The following is a 24,089-nucleotide window of genomic DNA, read 5'->3' on the forward strand; positions in this document are numbered from 1 at the left end:
TACATTATAAACAGAGCAAATAACACAAACCGGTCTGTCCATAGCAATACATAGTTACCAGAGAAGCATCAACATCAGGGTTATCAAAGTGGGGAGGGGCGCTGCTTCAACGGCTTGCCCAGAGTCTCATCACTCTTTCAAGTGTACCCCCAAAAGTCAAAAGCTAACCTTCCAGTATACATATGGTGTTCAGGGCCCTGGGGGCTCAAGGCTTGCCATCCAGGGTGTGGGAAAGTTCCTCTATCTCTAACACCCACGTCATATACGAATTAGTGACTCCCAATTATCCTAGTGCTGAGAAACACTCCAAGACAAAAAAGATCCCACTTTACTTGCCCCATTCAAGTAAAGGCCAGACTCATTAAAGGTACTTGATAGCCTTAGCATCTGAAAAGAGAAGAACAGCAGAAAGCCCTGCCCTGGTTACCATTACAGGAGGAGATTGGATTAAATGATCCCTGAGGACTCTTTCAGTTCTAAATTTATGAATTAACTTTTAACCTATAAATTATTTTCCTTTAGTAGAAAAGTTTCTAAATAGTCAGCAATTATGTTTGTTTTGTAGTTTTTGGGTTTTTGCTCCTTTCTGTACCATATTTTAAAATGTTTGCAGTGGAAATTTTAAAAAAGTCTTTAAAGTTCCATACAGACCGATAAAAATAATATGTTCTGTAAATATTTTTGCAGTTTTTTAAAAATCTAGCCCATATTTTTTATTTTGGCTCCTGGTAAGGAAACAAAGTATATTACAAAAGTAGCTGTATTCTCAGTAATTTCCACCAAGCAGCTAACAGACCTTGTTTTCTTTCTGGCTAGATAAAGACTAATGAGATGAAGGAAGTTGGAAGTGATGATTGTTTTAGAATATATTGGATATTAAATACTACTTTTAAAAAGTCTTGCATCTGTTTTTGGTGAAAAGTAGTAATGTATGTCTGGGAGAGTTGAACTATAAGGAAAACTGAACACCACAGAATAGATGCTTTCCAGTTGTGGTGCTGGAGAAGACTTTTGAGAGTCCCTTGGACAGCAAGGGGATCAAATCAGTCGTACTTAAAGAAATCAATTCAGGCTGAAACCTCTTAAATACTTTGGCCACATAATGAAAAGATGGGTATCATTAGAAAAGACCTTTATGTTGGAAAAGATTGAAAATAAAAGGAAAGGGAACAGCAGAGGATGAAATAGAGAGATCATATCATGGAAGCAATGAACTTGAACAGACTTTGAAGAGTGAATGTAATAGCAAGTAAAATGAAACTTTATGTTGTCTTTTGTTTTGGAATGTTTCTCTGCACTAAGGCAATCAAGTGCCTTTAATTGAGTCTTGCCTTTGTTTGTAGATTCCTACAAACCCACAAGGCCCACACCCTTTTGTTGATTAGGTCAGGAGAGGCGTGAAGTCCCCGGACCTTGAAAAAGGGTGTGTGTGTATGTGTGTGTGTGTGTGTGTGTATATATATATATATATATTTATACATACTCTGAGGGTAGCCATTAAGCTAGAACTCTCAGAAGTGCAGGAGGAGAGGTTTTGCTTGAGACTCACTCACTGGAAGAGTGTCGTGTGATTTGACCACACAAGACTCTGTGTAGCCATTGGAGCCCCCCAGCCTTGAAAAACCCAGATGTTGGTACTTCTCTCTCTAGTAGCTATGTATGTCATGTCTTGGACAGACAGCTAGGAGCCTGTCTGCCAGTTTGTGTTATTTTGCTCTGTTTGTATAATTTCTGCTTGTAATTTCTATTTGTGTTTTCTCTGAAGTTCAGGGTGCTGACCTTTTCCTCCGAACTAAGTGAATGATATACGTATGTTTAATTAAAGTGAGATTTTAAACCCCTTAAAGTTGCTTTCCTTAGAAAAGCAGATCAAAGGACCTGTGCTAGCAGCCCTTCTGTGTGCTGGTGCTGTTGGCCTTACACAGCCACAGTAGCGGCAAGTAACGTTGTTACAGTCGGATGTGACTGAATAACTGAAGAACAACAAAAATCAGTAAGGGCTAATAAGGTGGTTTCTTAGTTGAGTTGGTTGATAACTATATTCTTCCTTAGAACACTGCCCAAATCAGATAATACTCTGAAATTTATTATTTTGGAAAGGGTAAATAAAAAATTGGTGTTGGGTATGTGGAATCAGCAGAAACTCAAAATAGAAAAATAGAATTTTAACAAATTATTTGGCAAAAATGTTGCAGTCTTATTTCAGTTAATCTACTAAATTATAGGAAATGGGGGTAGGGAGTTGGAGTTCCCCCAGAATTTTGCTATCTGGTCCTTTTGACTATTTGCTTTTATGGAAGTACTCTTATGAACAACTTTATTAATGTGTCTCTTTAATAAACTTGCTTGCTAATCACAATGTCACATTTAAATCAGTTAGGAAGATTAGCAGATGACTCCATATCTAGGATGAATGCTGCTAGGCACTGTCCTCCACATAACTACTACATTGACAACCTTGGGCTTTCTAGGACCAGGTTCCCTCAACTACATAATTTAGAATTAAGGAATTTAGAGACAGTTTCTAAAGTTTCTCCAGGTCTTAAATCTCTGATCTTGTGATGTTCCTGAGGCATAGGTTTAACCATTCTGCTTCTGGGCTCAAGAAGCTTCAGTGGCTCCCAATTACCAGTGAAATAAAATAAAACTCATGTTTGTCCTTCAAAGCTCTTCACTGTCTGTCTTTGCAGACTGATTATTTATCCTCCCCAGGTCACACACATACACATACACCCCAACTACACTAACTAGTAAATACACTGTCTCCTCTACATGACATTTCGTTTACTGTTGCCATGCTTTCGTACAGGCTGTACCCCTTTCTTGGAATGTCCTCTGTCTCCCTCCCTTCCACCTCAAGTTTTGAAGGCTTTAGTTCCTTTTATGGCTCAGCCTCAAATACTTCCTCTTTCAAGAGATTTCTCTGAATTTCCTTCACTTGTGGTACAGCCTTCTCTCAAAACCTTAGAATTAACTTGTATTTATTTATATAGAGCCTACATTTCCCTGTGTGAACATGTCATATCCATCAAGTAGAATATAAACTCCCTTAGGGTAGAAAATATCTTAATTTTTTACTTTGTATCCCTGGAACCTAGCACAGTGGCCTGTACACAGTAGGTGTTTAATAAATGTTTGTTGCTTGATTTCTGCTGCTGTTGCTCTAAGTTCTCTTGTAACACCCACAGGGTTCTTGACAGGGAAAGGAGTAGAAGAGGAGTTAGCTTAGCTGTTAGAGTAAATTGTATTTCCATAAAGGCAGTGCTTCTTTAGTTTTAGCCTCTTCTCCCTTCCCGGTATTCTTGTTAGACACAAGCATTAATTAGTAAACGAGGCAGACAAGTGTAACTATTCTAGACAGTTCATGCTTTTAGGGATAAGCAAGGTACTAGCCTGTTTTTAATCTGGGAACCTCAGCTATTTGAAACACTGCTCAGATCACAGAGATAAGTTTTGTTTTTTTTTTAAGGCCTCTGAGTAGCTAAAATAGTTATCACAAAATGTATGTGCTAAAAGCTCATGTACTTTGCTTAAAATAGAAACTTTCACTAAAATGATTTGTCTTTAAATTTAAACGTTGTTCTAACAAGTTTGAGTATGTGGTTTTCCAGGCCTTGGCAGGTTAGAAACAATAAGGGTATGTTGGGTGGGGGGAGGGTGGAGAGAGTGAAAATGCTACTGAAGAGAGGCAAGCACACTGTCAACTGAAAAAAGTATCAGCTGAGAAAAGACGTAATATATAAGACAGATTTAACTCAGAAAACATAGCAATAGAGCTCCCTCCTTTCATCAGAGAGGTGAGGGACCGTGAGTATATAATGTTGCATATGTTATCAGACATGATCGGTAAGTGTGTTGGGGGTTTTACTGAAATGTTTTTATTTGGGAGCTGGGAGAAGGGAATGTATTCCAAAATTAGTATGATATAAAATGAAAAGGCACCAATTTTTAAAAAAAAAGGTATAGCCATCTAGGGCCATTTGGTATAAGGGCATTCTCTGAGCAAAGTTTGGCAAAAAGCCTACGTGTGTTATTTGATACTGACTCCTGAATAAATAGATAATGAGTTGCTTCAAGTGCTCTGATCAGCATAACACCACCACCACCACCATGAAGTACATTTTTTACCATATTTATACAACCCACTTTTTTTCCATTCTTCCTTGATTTGAGTAGAATTACGAACTGAAATTTTAAAGAGCCTGTATTTGGATGTACTTAACCCATTGTCTGGTTTTTTTCCTTTCTATAGAGTGACATCAATTGCTGACAGACTGAATGTGGAGTTTGCTTTGATTCACAAAGAAAGAAAGAAGGCAAACGAGGTAGACAGGATGGTTTTGGTTGGCGATGTGAAGGATCGTGTAGCCATCCTTGTGGATGACATGGCTGATACATGTGGCACAATATGCCATGCTGCAGATAAGTGAGTGGGAATTTTAGAAATTGATATAGAAAATAAACAAAAAGGAAACTTTAAATGTTACCATTTTAAAAAGGTCTATTTTTTGTGCTATTCATTTGGTGATAGGTTAACAGTGTTGGACCAACAGGAAATACTAGGTTGTTTCATTTTTGTTACAGTGTGTTGTCTTTTTTTTTTTTAAGACATACCTACACGTAGCTTTTCAGTAGTTCTTAATCACAGTTAGTATACTCGTCTTGAACAAGAGAACAAATGAGACTGTGTGTCTCCAGTTTCTTCCCCTCTCCCCCAAATTTATTATAGAAGAGTAAGATTGGAAAATATTACCTACTTCAACTCCCACCTCAATGGGCATCTTCTGTATCATCCTTGACTAGTGTTTATTCAGCTTCTACTCGAAAACCATTGCTTTCCAAGTTATTCAGTTCATTTTCGGACACTTTGACCGAGGAATATTTTCTGTGTATTACGTTGAAATCTGCTTCCCTCTGGCATTATCAACACCAATATGATACCATTAACTACCAAGTGTCTCAGGATTTTCTGTTCTTTCATATTGGTCGAAATCACATCCAGAATAGCAGGCTTCCCCAGTACCTCAGCAAAGCAAGTAGCCAAACGTCTAAAGAATTTTTTAAAAGAAAAAGGATTTTAATCTGCAAAATCAATCGATACCTCAAAAAAATCTGATGTTATATGCAATGTTCCACACTGGAAGGACCCTCCCTTTGCAGTGGATGTGTCTTCTTTCATCTCTTCTGTGGGACTGAACTTGTGAATTATAATTTTGCAGAATTCATCTTCAATTGAATCTTTTGTAGTCACCTTATTTTTAAACATACGATCAGTGAACCTCTCTGTCTCTCTGCGATCTCGTCTCTTTCTGTGGGTTCGATTATCATTATGCAGATGATTCCCAGAACTATAAATTGAGCCCTAGTCTCCTCAGCTGTAGTCCCAAATCACCTAGCCTGTTAGAAATTTATAAATGGATGTCCATTAGGCATCTCACACCTGTGTGTTCAAAACACAATCATCATCTTTTGCTCAAAATCCGGTCCTCTTCCTAACTTCCTCTTTCTGTTGAGGACGCCATCATCATCTCAGTAATTCGAGTTGTGACAACCTTATTGTCTACTTGCCAAATCTTGTTAAATCTACCATTTTTTCAGTTCTGCCACCACAACATCCTCATCCATCACCTACTCTCCATTCACACTGTCTCATTCAGGCCCTCATCACCTTTCATCTAGACCACTGCAGGAGACTCCTAGTTGTCGTTTCTATCTCAAGTTTCTTCCCTCTGTAATTCATCCTCCACAAAGATGCCAAAATAGGAGTCTGCCCATGTCAGTGACCATTGTGCCAGTGGCTTCCAGTTGCTTTTAGGATAAAATACAGACCCTTCTATCTGGCATGTAAAGTCCTCAACATTCTGACTCCTACCTACTTATCTAGATTTATTCTACACATCACTCCTTCTTGCACTCAGTGTTGCAACCAAAATGACTTTCTTATCTCTAATATTCCATCTCTTGTCTCTGTGTCCTTGCCCTGTCTCCTCATTCCTGGAATGCATCCCTTCCTCACTTCTTCTGTGCTCCCCAGCACCACCAAAAAAAATTACCTCATATTTACTTCGTATATCTCGTAACACTTATGTGTACAGGTTGTTTACTAGGGAATGTAATCTCAGAAACTTTGATTTGTCTTTGCATCCATCCCCAGTGCCTGGCACATAGACCCTTAATAAATCCTTATTGATTGATTGGTTTGATCCCTGACTCTGTGCCCTAGTTATTAATAGTAGCTTCCTTGTCATTCTTTTTACCCTCACCCAAAAGATCACCCCCATGCTTTCCCTCCTTAGGCTTTTGGATTTCCACATTTGATCTTAACATGCAGTGTGTGGCGCTGTCCCTTCTATCTAATCAACTGCTTTTGAATTAGGTGGGCCCTTCCTTGTTGCATTCCAGTCATGACTGCATCCTCCCAAGTCTTGTGGATGTTGCAAAGGTTTCACTGCTGCAGTACAGGCAGTGCTCCGGCTTTCAGAGGGAAGACAAGTTCAGGGATGAAAGCAGAGTGGTTACATCTCTCTGCCCACAATGGTGACCATTGCATTTCCTAAGAGAAGCAGCCTAATTGAGTTAATCAGCTAGTCAACAAATGTTTTAAGTACTTGCTCTGTGCTAAGCACCAAACTTGAGAGTATTCAAAAGAAGTATAATAAATGGTTCTTCTCCTCAGGAAATTTACATTGTTATTAAAAAGACATGACCCATAAAAGATGCTTGAAAAAAGACTATAAATTGAAGTACAACTGATGTGATAGTAATAACTAATGCAAACTAAATCCCATTTTCCCTTTGACTTATAAAATGAAAAATTTATTCCCATGGAGAAAACACGTAAGTTCAAAACACAGTAAAAATCAAACTTGAATGTGAATGCTGTAAATCTTGACCTATTTCAAGGATCTGTGATTTTATTTCTTCCACTAATGCAGACCACATAGCTCCTTGGTGCCTTTGTCTATGATCTTTGTGAGTTTTCATGACACCCCTCCTCTCCCCCACAATACATCACCCAATAACCAACTTGGTGGGGTGGGCTCATTAGCCAAAAGCATTCCACCAAGAGGAATTTAGACTAATTTCTAAGTATATAACATTTATCAGTTCCTTCTCTGTTTCTTTTACCAAGTATATTTTCCTTATAAAATCTTAGGCTGTTACCTCTTAAGAAGGTTCAACTTGCATTTTATGTCTAATCTTTAAAAAATTTAATTGCTTTAGTTAAGGCTGTTTAGTAGTTCCCAGAAGGCTACCCTTAAGAATCAGGAGGACCCTTGGGTTCAAGTTCCTCTTCTTCTGACATGCTTTTCTGACCCTAGGTGAATCACTTAAGCTCTCGGTATTCTTGGTAAATTTCTAAGACTTCAAGTTGTAGAATTAGGTACCAACCTACATACATGGAGAAGGAACTTCCTTTCCAAAACCTCTCCATATTGATAAATAAGATTATAGGTCTGGGTTTTTTGTTGTTTTCATTTTTTTTAATGTGCTTCTTAAGATTTCTTTTAAATTTTTTTATGGAGAACTATCATCTTCCAAATAGTAAAACGGTTGTCCCATTAAGAGTGGAAAAACATCCCAACATTTTTCCCTTAGTGGTAGGACAAACCCTTTAATATATATATATATATATATATAAAATTTAATTATAATTATTTAATATATATATATATTATTTAATATATATATATATATATATTTTTTTTTGCAAAGTAAACACTACCCAGAAAAGTCATTTATGGTGGTGTATGGGTTTTTTTTTCTCCTGACATTTTATATAGGTTACTTTCTGCTGGAGCCACCAAAGTTTATGCTATTCTGACTCACGGAATCTTCTCTGGACCAGCTATTTCCAGGATTAATAATGCTGCATTTGAGGCTGTGGTAGTCACAAATACAATTCCACAAGAGGACAAAATGAAGCACTGCTCTAAAATCCAGGTATAGTGAAAAGAGTATTGGTTTTGGGGTCAGAAGGCCCTTAATTCAGATCCTATTCTTGTACTTACCTGTGTGATCTTGACCAAGTCAAGAGTAAATACTCTCGTAGGGTCTTATTCTGGGGAAGGGGAAAGAGATAATTGGTCCTCCTTCCATCTCCAGTTTCCTTCTTATAAAGTCCAAGTCTCTTCTTATAAAATTATATGACTTCTGATCATTTCATGGAAGAACAAATATTTGCTGAGTCATTTAAAATTTTTCAGGACTATTTAAAACCTAATGTAACGAATTTTACCAGTCGAAGAACAAATATTTGCTGAGTCATTTAAAACTTTTCATGACTATTTAAAACATACTGTAGCAAAATTTTACTATTCCTACAGTAGTAAATTGTTAGGTTGTAGCATACCCTGTCTTCTATGGGGAAAGAACACCTTTCACCTTTAGATCCATGATAAAATTGAGTTAACCTAGGAGTAGAGAATGTTCCATCTTTTAGTAAATAATCTTACCTCTAGAGTCCATACAAATTTAGTGTTGATTGAAATTATGATTTGCCTTTAAGTCCACTCCACCCCCTCAAAAAAAAAAAACTCAGCCCCTGAAAAGTGTATGCAACTTAAATGTTAGCAACCAACATCATTCAGGCATTTAATTAAATTAGATATACCTTTCTAGAAAGTTTCTGTACAGTGGAAACCATTTTAAGAAAGGATTACTTTATGCCTCCAAAACATACCTACATTGATAGGTTTTCTGATTGTGTGATACTTGATTATCCTTATCTTATTTGTTCTGTTTCTTTTTGCTGTTTAGGTTATTGACATTTCAATGATATTGGCTGAAGCAATACGGAGAACACACAATGGTGAATCTGTGTCTTACCTGTTCAGTCATGTTCCACTATAACTCCAGATCGTGGCTTTCCTGTAGGCTGTGTACAACCAGTCAGTTTTTGTTTAATTATTGGGACTCAGCAGTATGATAGTTAATGTTTATTAAAGCTTCCGTTGTGTGTGCTTTGAGATTCCTTTTTTCCTCTCCAACCTTCTTAACCCCTTCTCCTTCCCCCGCCCTTTTTTTTTCCTTTTTTAATGAATTGGCTTGTGTGGGAAATGTCTGCATTTTGTTTTGGTCTGGCAGATAACTTTCTCCGGTACTCTTACATCACATTGGAGCTGCAATTGTAAGAGTGTAGTTACATTTCAGAAGTTTTTTAATTTTATATGTCTAGGTTTGTCAAAGGTAACCCTGTATTAAAGCATTTCGTGTATTTTATTTAATAAAAATGCCTACGGGCATTTGGGTAAAACCCCTGCTATATAGAATTAGACCTCTTATTCAGAATAAACATTACTTTAGAGAATGATAGGATACTTTGGATGGTGACTTTTTTTGTTAATTGGAGTTCAAATTAATTTCTTGGACTTTACCTAGTTTAAACAAAGTTTTGATCAGCTTAATGATGGTCATTGAGCAATTTGCTGATGGAAGTTTGTAGACAAATCAGTTAAGGACAATGTAACATAAATGAATGTAGTTTTATATATCACATCTAAGTTGACCATCATATTGCTGTAAATTTCTGCTCATTGTTTCTGAAAAGTATTACCATGTCAGAAAATTCCAATATTATTTCTAGCAGTAGAATTACTTAGAATTTTCTATATATAATCTGTGTCAGACACTAATATCTAAATTAAATGGTCTGACAAGTTCTGACTGTTGGTAGTGCATTACAATCGAAAAGGGAAATTGCACAGAAAATCCCAACTCTTTAAAAATGCACACTCCATTTTGTCTTATAGTATTCTTTTATATAGTGTTTAGCTGCAACTTTTGCTTTTGTTTTTTCTTGTAGCTAAGAAAAATTGACTTTTCAATGATTGGGCTCCAAGTCATTGAACCTTCAAATCGTTAAATATAGAGTAATGTATGCTCATGCTTGAGTAAGGCAATATTTAGGGCTTCAGTCCACTAAATCTATTCAGTCTTTTAATTTTTCTCTTTGACGTGAGTCAAAGTTTGGAACCATCAGGACTATTCAATGTATGTTTATATAATGCCGCTTTCCCTTTTTTGTGGTTTGTGTACTTGTGTTATTTGTAGTCTGAAATAGTTAAAAGTCTCTAGCAGTTGATTCCTTAGATCATCCCTAAGTTAAAAAACATATACTTAGAAGGCAGTAATAAAGGAAATCTGGAAAAAAGTATTTGCAGATAAATATTAACCATTTGATTAGAATACCAGATTATTTCCAAGAGTGTCAGTGAAGAACTCACTAAACTAATATTTTGTTACACGAAAAAATGACTTTATATCTTTTTTTCTAATTCAGAAGTCAAAGCAAACTTGGGTGTTAATACAGCGCCATCTTCCTCCCCCCCCCAAAACATCCCGAACATTATCTAGTCTTGTTTCTTAATGCACTTTGACTAGATAATAAGTCTGTATAATTCAGACCAAAAAGAAGTTATGTACGGTTATGCAGACCAACCTTGATGGTAGGTAATGCCATTCTCTAATCTTTTAGTTGAAAATAATCAACTTTGTTATCTTTTTTTTTTCTTTTAAATGACAACTTTATTTAGGATTTTCTATTCCAGCACTGAAAGAATGCTACTCCAGGTTGAGAGACCTAAAAGGATGATTTATCTGACATTTCAGTTACTGACATCGGTCTCACTGCATCTTTCCATGTAGTAAAATAGCTTCCAAAAGATAATTCTAAAGTAATCTCGCAAGAAAACTATGCGCTACAGATTCATGAGCAATAGTTTGACAACATTGACTTTCTGACTTCTGAGTTCATCTAATATGTTAAAAAGAAGGGACCAAATACAGTGCTTTGGCTACTTACATAAGATATCCCAAAAGACTTAGGGCAGTTATTTATGTTTGTGTTGTTGGAGTGCAGTGGGAATAGTATAGATACCATTCAGAATACTTGAAACCCATTGAAATGATAATGTCCAGAACTGATTTTATCCTCTAGCACAAAACAGGATGAAATCTACATAGCCAGGCTCCTCCGATGAGAAATCATTGTTTCATCATTTATTTAGCATTATTTTTGGTTTTGCCTATATTTAAAATAAATTTATGATGTTAAATATGGCTGTGTTTATATATATATATATATATATATATGCATATACAAGTATATGTATACATACCAGATACATGTGAAAGATCAACTAGTTTGTAAAGGTTGCTTCAAGAGAAGATGCTGGTATTTTTAAGTTTTTGGTTTCCCGTGGGTCTATCTAGATTGGCCCATAGTAAATGGAACTAGCCAAGCCTTTCATTTACATCCAGTTCTGCTATGTGCATGTAGAACCAGCTTATGTCACTTTCCAAATAATATGACTAGGGAACCGTGATCATACCAAAGTTGCTCACCCCAAAAGTTTGTCATATAAATCAGTAAGTATTTATACCCTATCTTTCCTTTATTAGTTATTGTTAATGTCCAAGAATTGTATTGTTTGTGGTGCTTGTGTTGGATCAGGTCACTGTTACAAAATGAATCTCCTGTTATTTCCTCTAATATTGTACTCAACTATTTTCAATAAAATTGTGTTGCAAATTGCTCCTTTTATAAGACATTATTACAGTTCTGGAGTTTTATTAAAGCTGTCTTTCTCCCCCCCTCCCCAGAATTGTCCTCTCTTAAAACAAGAGTTGCAAAGATGGTTATTTAAAATGACCATTGGAGGTTATCCTTCCCCCCTCACCCCCTGCACTCAGAATACATCCATGGAAAACCATATCATTGGAAAGGATGGAACATCCATGTGATTAAGTTAACCTGGTGATATGCCTAAGAAATTTAAGCCACTGTTTGACTTGATTTCCTCATAAGTCTTTTTATTTAATTAGAGAATGGACTACTTTGACAACACAATAGAATTTACCTACTTTTATATTGAACCCTGCTATCCTGCATTATCTCTGCTTGGTCTGTGTACTTGGAGTTGCCTCAATTTTCCTTCCTTTCTTGAATTGCTTTAATTTCAGTTTAGTTGTTCATTTGAACTACAAATTTTATCACCTTTGGTTTGTTTCACTTTTGTAGGAGCCTGAAGTTGCCTTGTCTGAGTCCGATTGTAGAAATCTGAAATTAAGTTTGTTGTACCTCCCATTTAAGTGGGAAAGCACACTGATCAAATCATAGACTTTAGAGCTGGAAGAACCCATAGAGATCATCTAATTTTTAAAAAGTTTTTGTTAGTTAACAATTTCTGCCCCTGTACCCCTCCTCCCCAGGCTGAGTGGAGGAAGCTGGGAGGAGACAGAACCTTTGTAGCAAATATGCATATTCAAGCAAAACAAATTACCACCTTGCTCATGTGGCATGTGTGACTCATTGAGTGCCATCACCTCCTCTGATCATTACCCTAGAACTGTGGTCAGAGTTTTTAAGTCATTCAAAGCTATTTATCCTTAAAATGTTATTGTATTAATTGTTCATTTGCTTCTGGTCACTTTATTCTGTATAAGTTCATACGATTTTTCCCATGTTTTTCTAAAACTGTCCATTTTATGATACCTTTTTTAATAATACAATACTATTCTATTACATTCGTATACTGCAGTTTGTTTAGCCACCCTGCAGTTGATACCCCTATATTTGCAGTTCTTCCCCCAACACTCCCCCCCAAAAGGAGCTGCTTTAAAAAAAAAACATGAGGTTCCTTTTTCCTCTTTCTTTGATCTCTTTGGAGTATAGACCTAGTAGCATTATTGCTGGGTTAAAGGAGTATGTATAGTTTGGTGACTTTAGGGGCATTATTCCAAATAGCAAGAAAACAAAACCCCTTTTACAAACATCCATTGTCCAGTAAAACAAATTAACTGCAATTGGCCATGTCCGAAAAATGTCTCCGTCAGTATTTCCATCACCTCTGTCCTGGAGGTGGGTAACATGTTTCATCCTGACTTTTTTAGAATCATGGTTAGTCATAATGTTGAACCAAAACTATTTGTCTTGACAGTATTGCTGGTATTACATAAATGGTTGGTGCTTACTTTACTCTGGATCCATTCATAAATATCTTTCCAGGTTTCTCTGGGAAAAAGAATATTTTTATCATTTCCTAAAGCACAATGGTATTTCATTACACTCATGTACTATAACTTCTTCAGCCAATTGCTATTTGATGGATAGCCCCTCAATTATCAGTTCTTTGCCCACCACAAAAAGAGCTACTATAAATATTTTTGTATATATGAGTCCTCTATTTTTATTCTCTTAGGATTGTAGACTTAGTAGTGCTATTATTGAGGCAAAAGATGTGTACAGTTTATTAACTTTTTCAACCTTTAATTTTTTTTTCAGTTAAAAATCCTTTTCTTCCTACCTCCCTTTCCCAATTGAAAAAAAACTATATAACAAATATATTCAAGTAAAACAAATTCCCACATTGGCCAATTTTTTTTAAAGTCTCAATTATCAGGAGGTGATCAACTCTTGAAAAAGAACCAATATGTATTGAGCTCTTTTTTAATCACCTCAATTCCTGAATATATCCTTGTCTGCCTTCCCTACCCAATAAGCTCTTCCTTTGTAACAAAGAAGAAAAAAAATCAATTCAGCAAAATTAACCAACACGTTACAACTCCGATATATGCACTATTCCACAGCTATAGTCTCCCACCTCTTAAAATGAGAGGGTTATATTTTCTCATCTCCTTCAATGCCACACTCAGTCATTGATCGACCATAAAAACATTTTCAAATGCAGTAAATATGAATAAATTCTTTAAATATGTGTTTTTTCCAGGCACATGGAATTTTGCTGAATCAGATTAAATTTGTGTTCTATTCTGTATTTAATACCAAACACTCAGCATATTAAGATATCCCTGTAATCTGGAAAATGTACCCTTATGAGAGAAAGTCTATCTTTTCTTTTTTCATAAAGATACAGGTACTATTTGTTCACTATTATGATCAGAATGAGCCATTCAGCAAGCATTTTTTAAAGAGCCTACTATGTGTGCTAGGCTCTAGAAGTAAAAAGACAACAATGAAAAATCATATGTACATAAATAAATATGCATACATAAGGTAAATAGAAGGCAATGGGGTGATAAGGCCGATGGCGGCTGAGGTTCATGCAGAAGGTAGCACTTGAACTTGAACTTGAAAATAAAAAGTGCCAAGAAGTAGAGGAAGAAGTTCATTCCAAGTGTGAGGGACAGCCAGCGAAACAGCACTGGAGTCATGCACATTAAGGCTGGAATTTAAGGTGAGTGAAGTTGTAAAGGAGTTGGTGTTTATTCCTTGAAGCAATAGAAAACCCCTAGAGTTTATTTACTGGCCACATCTGAGGTATAAGGAAATCCTGACTCCAGACTTGGCCCTCTAACTACTGGGCCACCTAGCTTCCCACATTCAAGTTACTTAAAACTTTTGGCCATTACATATGATGCTACTGTAAAAATCTTGAAATAGATGCGCCTTTTTTGTTCTTGATTATACATCCAGGACATATTTGGTGCTTTTTATGTCTATAATTTTAATTGGTAGCATCTACTGTTGCCAGCACAGATCCATTTTAATTCCCATGAGCTTAGTTAAAAAATATTTTTTTCCCAATTGCATTTTTTTTTAATTTTATGTTCCAAATTCTCTCGCTCACTCCCCTTTTCCCTCCCTGAGATGGTAAGCGGTTTGATACAGGTTATACATGTGCAGTCACGCAAAACATTTCCATATTAGCATGAACTCTTATTTGTCACCAGAAGATGTCACTGTAGGGCAGTAGTGTCAAATCCAAGGGCCATTAAACCATACCTAAGGATCCCTGTGAGCCACATACCTAGAAAACCATTTTTTAGCATTATCCATAGTCTATTGCATTTTTATTTATTTTGTTAACAATTTCCTAATTACATTTTGAATCCTATTGAGCTGCACTGGGCCCAGATTCTGTCAGCAGGCAGTAGAGCAGAGATGGTTGACAGTTCAATCTTTTACTTCCCCTCTTGAAGGGGAAAAAAAAAGGAAGGAGCTGAATCCTCCCAGAATACACTTGCTTCCCACAAGGATCATTATACTGTCTTGATGACCTCATCAGCTTCAACTAATTTCTCTATGCTGATGATTTCCAGATTGTGCATGTGCGTGTGCGCGCACACGCGTGTGTGTTGGATGGCATCTCAAATTGAACATATCTAAAACAGCTCATTATCTTTCCCCCTCCAAACCCTCCTCTCTTCTGCTATTACTGGGTATCTGCCAATCACCTAAGCTCAAAACCTCAGTGCCATTTTGACTCGTCATTTGTATTCACTCCATGTAGCTCATTTGTTTCCATCTTCACAACCTCTCACACACATCCCCTTCTCTACTAACACAGTGTAGCCATAATGGCTTTTGTTTTCTTTGAATGGCTCAGCTTGCCTCATCGAGCCTCTGGACACTGTGGCTTGCTCTTCCGGGGCAGGAGGCCCGGGGAGCATGCCGGGAGGCAGACGGCTTCCTGTGTGGGGAGTCATGGGGCTGGCTGAGGGGAGGTGTTAGCTCCAGAACCTGGTCTACCCTAGGGGGAGGAGCCAACTCAGGAACCAATCGGCCCTGGTCATTTGGGCGGAGCTTGATGATGTCAGAAACCCTATAAGAGGGGAGAGGACAGCTTGAAGATTCTTCCTCTCTTTCCTTTTCCGGTTGGAGCCAGAGGCAGTTACAACGACCGTTACAGAGGCAGTTACGACCGTTACATCGTCAGTTTCAGTTGCAGCTTCAGTTTCAGAAACAGACACAGCTGAGGCAGGAGCTGCCAGCAGCAGAGCTGATCTACGGGAGGAAGCTGAACAAAGACTTCAGTCCAGTGGGTAATCTTATTACCATCAAGGGGGAAACATGATTTTGCTTTACGCAATCATGTTTCTCTGTAGCCTCCTGGTTACTCTTTCAAGGCGTACCTATTGGGCCTGGAAGATTATGACCAACATATCAAAATGGGGCTTCTGGTTCATGGGTTGGTTACTGTGGAGCCTAAATAAATGTTTTGATTCTTCTGCCTTCTACTTTGAGAGTTTCTTCTATCCGGCGATTCCGAACCTTTCAGACATGTTTATGATCTTCTTTGAGATTATAAACTCTGCCCTCCTGATACATTTGGCGTCACGAACAGGATTCGAACCTGTGCGGGGAAACCCCATTGGATTTTGACGCCAAATGTATCAGGAGGGCAGAGTTTATAATCTCAAAGAAGATCATAAACATGTCTGAAAGGTTCGGAATCGCCGGATAGAAGAAACTCTCAAAGTAGAAGGCAGAAGAATCAAAACATTTATTTAGGCTCCACAGTAACCAACCCATGAACCAGAAGCCCCATTTTGATATGTTGGTCATAATCTTCCAGGCCCAATAGGTACGCCTTGAAAGAGTAACCAGGAGGCTACAGAGAAACATGATTGCGTAAAGCAAAATCATGTTTCCCCCTTGATGGTAATAAGATTACCCACTGGACTGAAGTCTTTGTTCAGCTTCCTCCCGTAGATCAGCTCTGCTGCTGGCAGCTCCTGCCTCAGCTGTGTCTGTTTCTGAAACTGAAGCTGCAACTGAAACTGACGATGTAACGGTCGTAACTGCCTCTGTAACGGTCGTTGTAACTGCCTCTGGCTCCAACCGGAAAAGGAAAGAGAGGAAGAATCTTCAAGCTGTCCTCTCCCCTCTTATAGGGTTTCTGACATCATCAAGCTCCGCCCAAATGACCAGGGCCGATTGGTTCCTGAGTTGGCTCCTCCCCCTAGGGTAGACCAGGTTCTGGAGCTAACACCTCCCCTCAGCCAGCCCCATGACTCCCCACACAGGAAGCCGTCTGCCTCCCGGCATGCTCCCCGGGCCTCCTGCCCCGGAAGAGCAAGCCACAGTGTCCAGAGGCTCGATGAGGCAAGCTGAGCCATTCAAAGAAAACAAAAGCCATTATGGCTACACACAGCCACCACTCTAGCTCCGACCCTCACCACTGCACACCTGGACTCTTGCAATAGTTTGCTCATTGGTCTCCCCATCTCAAAGTGTCCTACTCAAATTCGTCCTCCACTCCAGGGCCAAAGTGAGTTTTCTAAACTGAAGGTCTGACTCATTTCCCTAAGCTTAGTGTCTCCCCATTACCTCCAGTACCAATCATTTGGCATTTAAAACCCTTCACAAGTTGGCTCTTTCCTCCATTTTTCTTACACTTTATACCCCTTCACAGTCAGTAAACATGTATTAAGTGCCTATGTGTCAGGCACTTTGCTAAGTGTTGGGAATACAAAAAGGCCAGACAGTCCCTGGCATCAAGGAATTCATTCTAATAGGGGAGATAAGCAAACAAATAAGCACAAACTATATATAGGATAAATAGGAAATAATTAAACGAGGGAAGGCACTAGAATTAAGGGAGGTTGGGAAAGACTTCATGCAGAAGATGAGATCTTAGTTGGGACTTACAAGAAGCCAGGGAAGGCAACAGGCATAGATGAGGAGGGAGGGCATTCTGGGCATGGTAGACAGTCATCGAAAATGCCCAGAGCCAAGAGAAGGTATGTTGTTCGTGAAAGAGCCAGGAGGCCAGTAAGTAGGAAAGTAGCTAAAGTAAGATAAAGTAGGAAGGTTATCAAGGGCTTTGAACTCCAAGTAGAGGAATTCTGACTTGAACCTGGAAGTGATTGTGAGCCTCTAAAATTCATTGAGTAGGGGGATAACAAAGTCAGACCTTCTCTTTAGGAAAGTCACTTTGGTGACTAAAAGGAGGATAGGTTGGAGTAGGGAGAGTCTTGAGACAGACCTACTCACCAGCCGGCTGTTACAATAATCCAGGTATGAGGTGATATGGGCCTAGACCAGAGCGGTGCCAGTGTCAGAGGAGTATATTCAGGAGATGTTGCAAAGGTGAAGTAGACAGGCCTTGGTGATAGCTTGGATATGGGGATTAAGACATAGTGAGGAGTCTGAGATGACTCTGACTGGGTTGTGAGCCTAAGAACTGGGAGGATGCTGTTGCCTCGCCCCTCCCCCATAGTGATAGGGAAAGTAGGAGGTGGGGAAGGTTTAGGGGAAAAGATAAGACAACTGTGATAGCTACAGTCTTACCTGCTATCTCAGCATTAGTACTCTCATCTCCCAACTCCTATGCATTTATATTGCTGTCCCCCAGGTCCGGAATGCTTTCCCCCCTAATCTCTACCTTCTAACTTCCCAGGCTTCCTTCAAGACTCAGCTGAAATCCCTCCCACCTTGTGAAGAAGGCATTTCCAACTCTATCTATCCCCCAACACCTTCACTGCTAGACCTTTCCCTCCGTGATTATGTTCCGTTTATTCCATATATATCGGGGCAGCTGGGTGGCACAGTGGACAGAGTGCTCAGCCTGGAGTGAGGAAGACGCACCTTCCTGAGTTCAAATCTGGCCTCAGACGCTTACTAGCAACTCACTTAACCCTGTTTGCCTCAGTTTCTTGATCCATAAAATGAGGTGGAGAAGGAAGTGGCAAACCATTCCAGTATCCTTGCCAAGAAAACCCCAAATGGTGTCATGAAGAGTATATACAACTGAAAAATTACTAAACAAAGACAAAAATTTGCATTTTGTATCATTAATTGGAATATGAACTACCCTGGGTTTGTTTTTTTTTTACTCCTTTCTTTGGATCTGGCGCTAATAGCGCAGTACCTAGGACATAATAAACATTTAATAAATGCTGCAGCAATTGAGGTCATTTAGCCTAAGGGCAAAATGGCCCCACAGTCCAGGTGGGTTGCCTTCTCTTCTAGGTTATAGAATTCATGTAAGATAAAAATTTACTTTAAAATGATAATAGCTCAGAGTCCTCCAGAAAATTCCTAACATTCAGACAGATATTTGGATCCCTGCTCTGTTTAAATTTTATGTATATCCAACCAACAGCGCAATGGATAGAGTGCCAGGCCTGGAGTCAGGAAGGCATTCATCTTCCTGAGTTCAAATGTGCCCTCAGACACTAACTAGCTGTGTGACCCTGGGAGAGTCATTTAACCCTGTTGGCCTCAGTTTCCTCATCTGTAAAATGAGCTGGAGAAATAGCAAACCACTGCGGTATCTTCACCAACAAAACCAAAAAAGGGGGCCACAAAGAGCTGGACACAACTGAAAAATGACTAAATTTTTTCATGACTGAATGATTTTTTCCAGCTAACCCCTGACTTCTTCCTCTTTGCTCAGTGTGGACTAAATATACAGACATGCAGCACAAGCCTCCGTGATAGACCATGAGTTTTTAGACAAAGCAAATATCAAGATGAAATAACTGTTTGGGTTAGGAAAAAAAACCAACACATTATATGAGTGCCCCTGTGTTCACTTCAGCAGCACATATACTAAAATTGGAATGTTACAAAGAAGATTAGCATGACCCCTATACAAGGATAACATGCAAATTCATGAAAAATAATATATTTTTCTGAGTTTTTCCTCTTATATTCAATTTTTTTGCCTTTAAAAATATTATGGTTATATGGGTTGGTTCCCTGGAAGGGGGTGGGTAAGGAAAATTGGAGGAAATTATGCTGACATAAAAAAACAAAAGACGTCAACAAAAAATTTTTTTAAAACATCTTTATCAAACAGACAATGAAGAAGGGAATTTGGGGAAATGATAAACCTTTCAGATCTTTTTTCAGTCCTTGAAATAGCAATTACAATAAACAACTACCATCATCTGAGTTCTTTGTTCTACTTACAGGAGGCTAGGTCACTGTCGTCCCATGTTCTCTCATAGGCAGAGTGTCATTCCTCCATTGTTTATACCACTGTTCTCCCAATGTCTCTCACAGGCAAGCTATCTGTGTCATCTCTGATCCATTTGTCTCACCTTCCTTGTCCCAGTTGAGTGACCCTTTTATGAAACCCATAGGTGTAACTGATGTCTGACTCTTGGCCCAAGACTGCAATCAGGAGGGGAAGGGACTAAGCATTTATATAGCACCTACTGAATTCCAGGCACTGTGCTAAGCACTTTACAGATAGTGTCTGGTTTAATCATTGCGACTCTTTTATTTCAGGGCTGGGAAGGGATATTGTCCTTCTGAATTACAAACCCCAGAATTCAAATTTTTTCAGATTTCAAATCATGACTCCAGTTTCTTCCTCATCTTTCCTTTTAGCATGTATTTCTACCTCTGACCAGAGGTATAAACCACTGACCAGCTCAGTTCCTACCTGAAGGCTTTACTAACCTTCCTCCAACTTCTGGTGCCTCCCTCTGCAAAATTAACTTACATTTCAGATATAATGTGTGTATATATATATACACACACACATATACATACATATAACACATGTATGTATACACACATGCACATATATCACATCTTTTTTATATTTGCTCATTTATGTGTGTATTTTTTCTTCCCAATAGAATGTAAGATACTTGAGGGGCAGGACCTGTGTTTCATTTTTGTATCCCCAGGGACTGGTACAATTCCTAGAAGTGCTTATTGACTGATTGGTTGGTTGGTTGATTGACTGGCCAGAGATTATGACCTCTAGCAAGTGGAGAGTGTTCCAAGTAGTTGATGTGGGTGTGTTGGAGGAAGCCAAGGATATGAATTTTGGAGGAATAAGCTAAAGGGAAGCAATAGACGCTGAATGTTTTGGATTTGAAAGAATTGCTATAGAATGAAGAATTGATCTTAGCAGAACATACTTCTGACCAGGAAAGAGAAAAATGAGTTAGAACCTGGAGTACGCAAAAGAGGATAGAGTTCCCTGGGAAGCTCTATCTCATGGAGAGGGTGAGAGGGTCCCAGTGATAGGGTGTCCTTTCTCAGATGTTTTCTTCTCTTCCTTTTGGTGGGACAAGGGGTTGAGTGAAGGTGGTATGAAGAAAGTGGGTCATGGTGTTTATGATTTTTAGTGAGTCCAGAAAAGTGGAGGCAGAAGTCTTAGGAAGATAGTATATTTCTTGGAGAAATCCCTACATCTTTTCTCCCCATTTGCCATTCCTACAAAGCAATGAGGTGATAAAGTAAATAGAATGCTGGACCTAATGTCAGGAAGACCTGAGTTCAAATCCAACCTCAGTCACGTACTGGCTGTGTGACCCTGGGCAAGTCATTTGAACCCTGCCTGCCTTGGTTTGCTCATCTGTAAAATGAAGAAAACATTAGCACCTACCTCTTGGAGTTGTCATGAGGATCGAATGATATAATATCCACAAAGCACTTTGTAAACCTTGAAAGCAATCATAACCTTAAACAATATATAAATAAAGCTCCGTATAAACACTGATGATAATGATGAATTTTTTGGCCTATTTTCAGTCTTTTGGAACATGACCACCAGTGACTAATTTTTAGATACATCATAGAAATTAGATCTATTGAGATAGTTGCATGTTTGGATGCGCTTTAGATAGGTTGGGGAAAAGACATTTGGAATAAGCTCAATGTTCTATTCCATGCTCTAGTAGTGATTGTATTTCAAATGAGCCCATTTTTAACAATCTGGGTTTTATTCTACACTGAGGGTGAAACATAAAGCAAATAATGGTAACCAGACAACGCATAACCTCTAAGAATACCTTCACCTCTTCATTATTTTGATAGTTTGAAATCAATGGAGAAAAACAGGTTCAATATACTCCATTTAGTAACATGACTTCATTTAATAACTAAACGAAGGTCATGCTTTCTTCACTAGTTTCTGGTGATAAATTTGAGGCTTTAAAAAAGAATAGATGTACTCTAGTGGCTATCTCTTAAAACGAACTGTGCCGGGTCACTGCTAACTCATCCCACAATATCTCTGTTATGAAATCCGCAGGGATTGCTGTCCCTCTTCTTCACCTTGTGGAAGAGGCTGTTGGGAAAGACAGTGACCCATTTTAGATGAGAATCCCAATAGTATGATGATAACCTTCAGCTTTGCCAGCTTTTTTTCCCCCTTAATCTATCCAAAATGTTACTTGGCTTTCTCTAGATGTTGATAGGCTGTAGGCACAGATAAAGAGAAAAAAATGACTCAAACTAGGAAGTCTTATTGGCAGGCAAGGGGAACATTTAGAAAATTCATTGAATGTAGGTTTGTCCTTTCAATGATTTCGTGAAGGAGGTTTTAGCTGACTTCAGACGTTAGGCTTGAGTGCCTTAATTAAATGCATTTTTCTTAATGGATGTTACCCTTTTGTGGTCTTGCAAATACAATTTTCATGAAGATTCAGCCATCTGTGTCTGAGAACATGCAGCTCTCCTATTCTGCTCTCCACTCTCTAATGTATTTTCTCCTTTTTCAGCGTTTTCAACTTTGTTCTCCCCTCATATGCTTTCCTTTACATCCTGTAGGTGTTTGAGCCCCGGGATAATTACACTATTCTTACAAGGGAACAATTGTTATTGAATGGTTTATCAGCAGCATCCGACTCTCTGTGACCCCGTTTTGGAGTTTTCTTGGCAAAGATACTAGAGTGTTTGCTATTTCCTTCTCCAGTTCATTTTACAGATGAGGAAACTGGGGCAAAGGGGTTAAGTGACTTGCTCAGGGTCACACAGCTAGTAAGTGTTTGAGACTGGATTTAAACTCAGGAATATGAACCTTCCTGAATCCAAGCCCAGTGCCCTAAGCATTGCCCCATCTAGCTGCCCCATAAGGGAGCTTAATCATCAACAAGCACAAACATTTCAATATACAAAAAGGACCATTAAATTTATGTTATGTAGAGCTTGTTGTTTTGAAATATAGGTATATTTGTATACATGTATACAAATATGGTTTTCCAAGGCTTGGTGAAGTTTTAAGCTATCACATACACTTCAGTAGGGTAGTAAAAATATTATAAATATTAAATTTCACATTTAGATAATATAACACATAATTATATTAATAATTATAAGTATAATTATCCTATATAACAATAATAATTATATGCAATTATATATAATATTTGCATTCTAGTTATGTAGACTGCTACAAATATAGTAAACTATACTACTATTATAAAATTATAAACGTTATATGTTATATATTTTCACTACCCTGTTGAAGTATATGTATGTACATGTATGTATGTATGTTTGTATACATATATGCATGTACATATATGTATGTTTGTATACATATATGCATGTACATATATGTGTGTATATTCTATTTGTTTGAGGCAGCTACATGGTATAGTAATAAAATCTCTGGGCCTGGAGTCAGGAAGACCTGAGTTCAGATGTGACCTCAGACACTTATTTGCTATGTGACCGTGGGCAAGTCACTTAACCTCAGTTTTCCCAATTGTAAAATGGGGATCATAATAGCATCTACTTTGCAGGGCTGTTATGAGGATCAAATGAGATAATGTTTGTAAGGCCCTTAGCACAGTGCTGGCACAAAGTAAGCACTATATAAATGCTTATTTTCTTTCTGTACTTTTGTATTTCCTCATGTGCATTTTTCTTCCATAAGGTTTTTAAGGTCTTTTAATAAGCTAGTTACATATACTCTGAAACCACTAGGATGTTCTATTTCTGGCTACACTTTTATATTTGTCTGATATATTCAGGGGTGTTTCGAAAGTCTTAGTTCAGTTTTAAGCTTTAGTAGCTTCAACAGCATAAGCTTTAAAACTTAAAACTGTACTAAAACTTTAGGAACATTCTATATTTATATTAGTAATTTTTTATATGTAAGCTCTTACACCATAGACTGTAATTACTGACAATTCACTTAGTCATGGAGCCACTGAAGATCCTTGGAGCATGTTTAAATGTTACACACATACACACAGATATGTACATATATACACACATATAAATATATATACACATACATACGTGCATATATTATATATACACATACATACGTGCACATACGCCTAGAGCAGGAAGTAGCACTTGATGGAGGCCTTGATGTGATCTACGTATCCAAAGAGGTGGAGGGAAGGAAGGACAGTCTTCCAGGCATAGGAGAATGAAAGACCTGTAAGACTGAATGTTACATATAAGCAAGGCCCTTTTGGTCCTCTGATCATTTTTGAGACTTATCATAACATTACTCCAAAGGAAATAGAAAAACCCAAGTAAATGTCTTCTAAAGAAGAGATTCCATTCTCGACCTCATTTCTTATTAAGCTCTAATCATTGAATGGGCTTTGACTCAGTCAAACTGGGACCTGTTGAA

The 24,089-nt window shown here is 38.1% G+C and overlaps 1 protein-coding gene and 1 non-coding gene across 2 annotated transcripts in view; both read left to right on the top strand.

Moving 5' to 3' along the window:
- The window catches only part of PRPS2 (phosphoribosyl pyrophosphate synthetase 2), a 42,332-nt gene extending 30,780 nt beyond the window's left edge, over positions 1 to 11,552 (top strand). The window contains exons 5-7 of the mRNA XM_036745354.1: positions 4,253 to 4,426; positions 7,785 to 7,944; positions 8,761 to 11,552. Coding sequence (XP_036601249.1) covers positions 4,253 to 4,426; positions 7,785 to 7,944; positions 8,761 to 8,853 — 427 coding nt within the window. The 3' untranslated portion in view covers positions 8,854 to 11,552. The remainder of the gene's footprint in view (positions 1 to 4,252; positions 4,427 to 7,784; positions 7,945 to 8,760) is intronic.
- Positions 11,553 to 19,276: 7,724 nt separating this feature from the next.
- On the top strand, positions 19,277 to 19,383 carry LOC118840482. Its single transcript, XR_005009674.1, has one exon. It is a non-coding gene; the product is annotated as a U6 spliceosomal RNA (small nuclear RNA).
- Positions 19,384 to 24,089: the final 4,706 nt, after the last annotated feature.

Source organism: Trichosurus vulpecula, chromosome 2 (assembly GCF_011100635.1).
Source record: "Trichosurus vulpecula isolate mTriVul1 chromosome 2, mTriVul1.pri, whole genome shotgun sequence".
NCBI lineage: Eukaryota > Metazoa > Chordata > Mammalia > Diprotodontia > Phalangeridae > Trichosurus > Trichosurus vulpecula.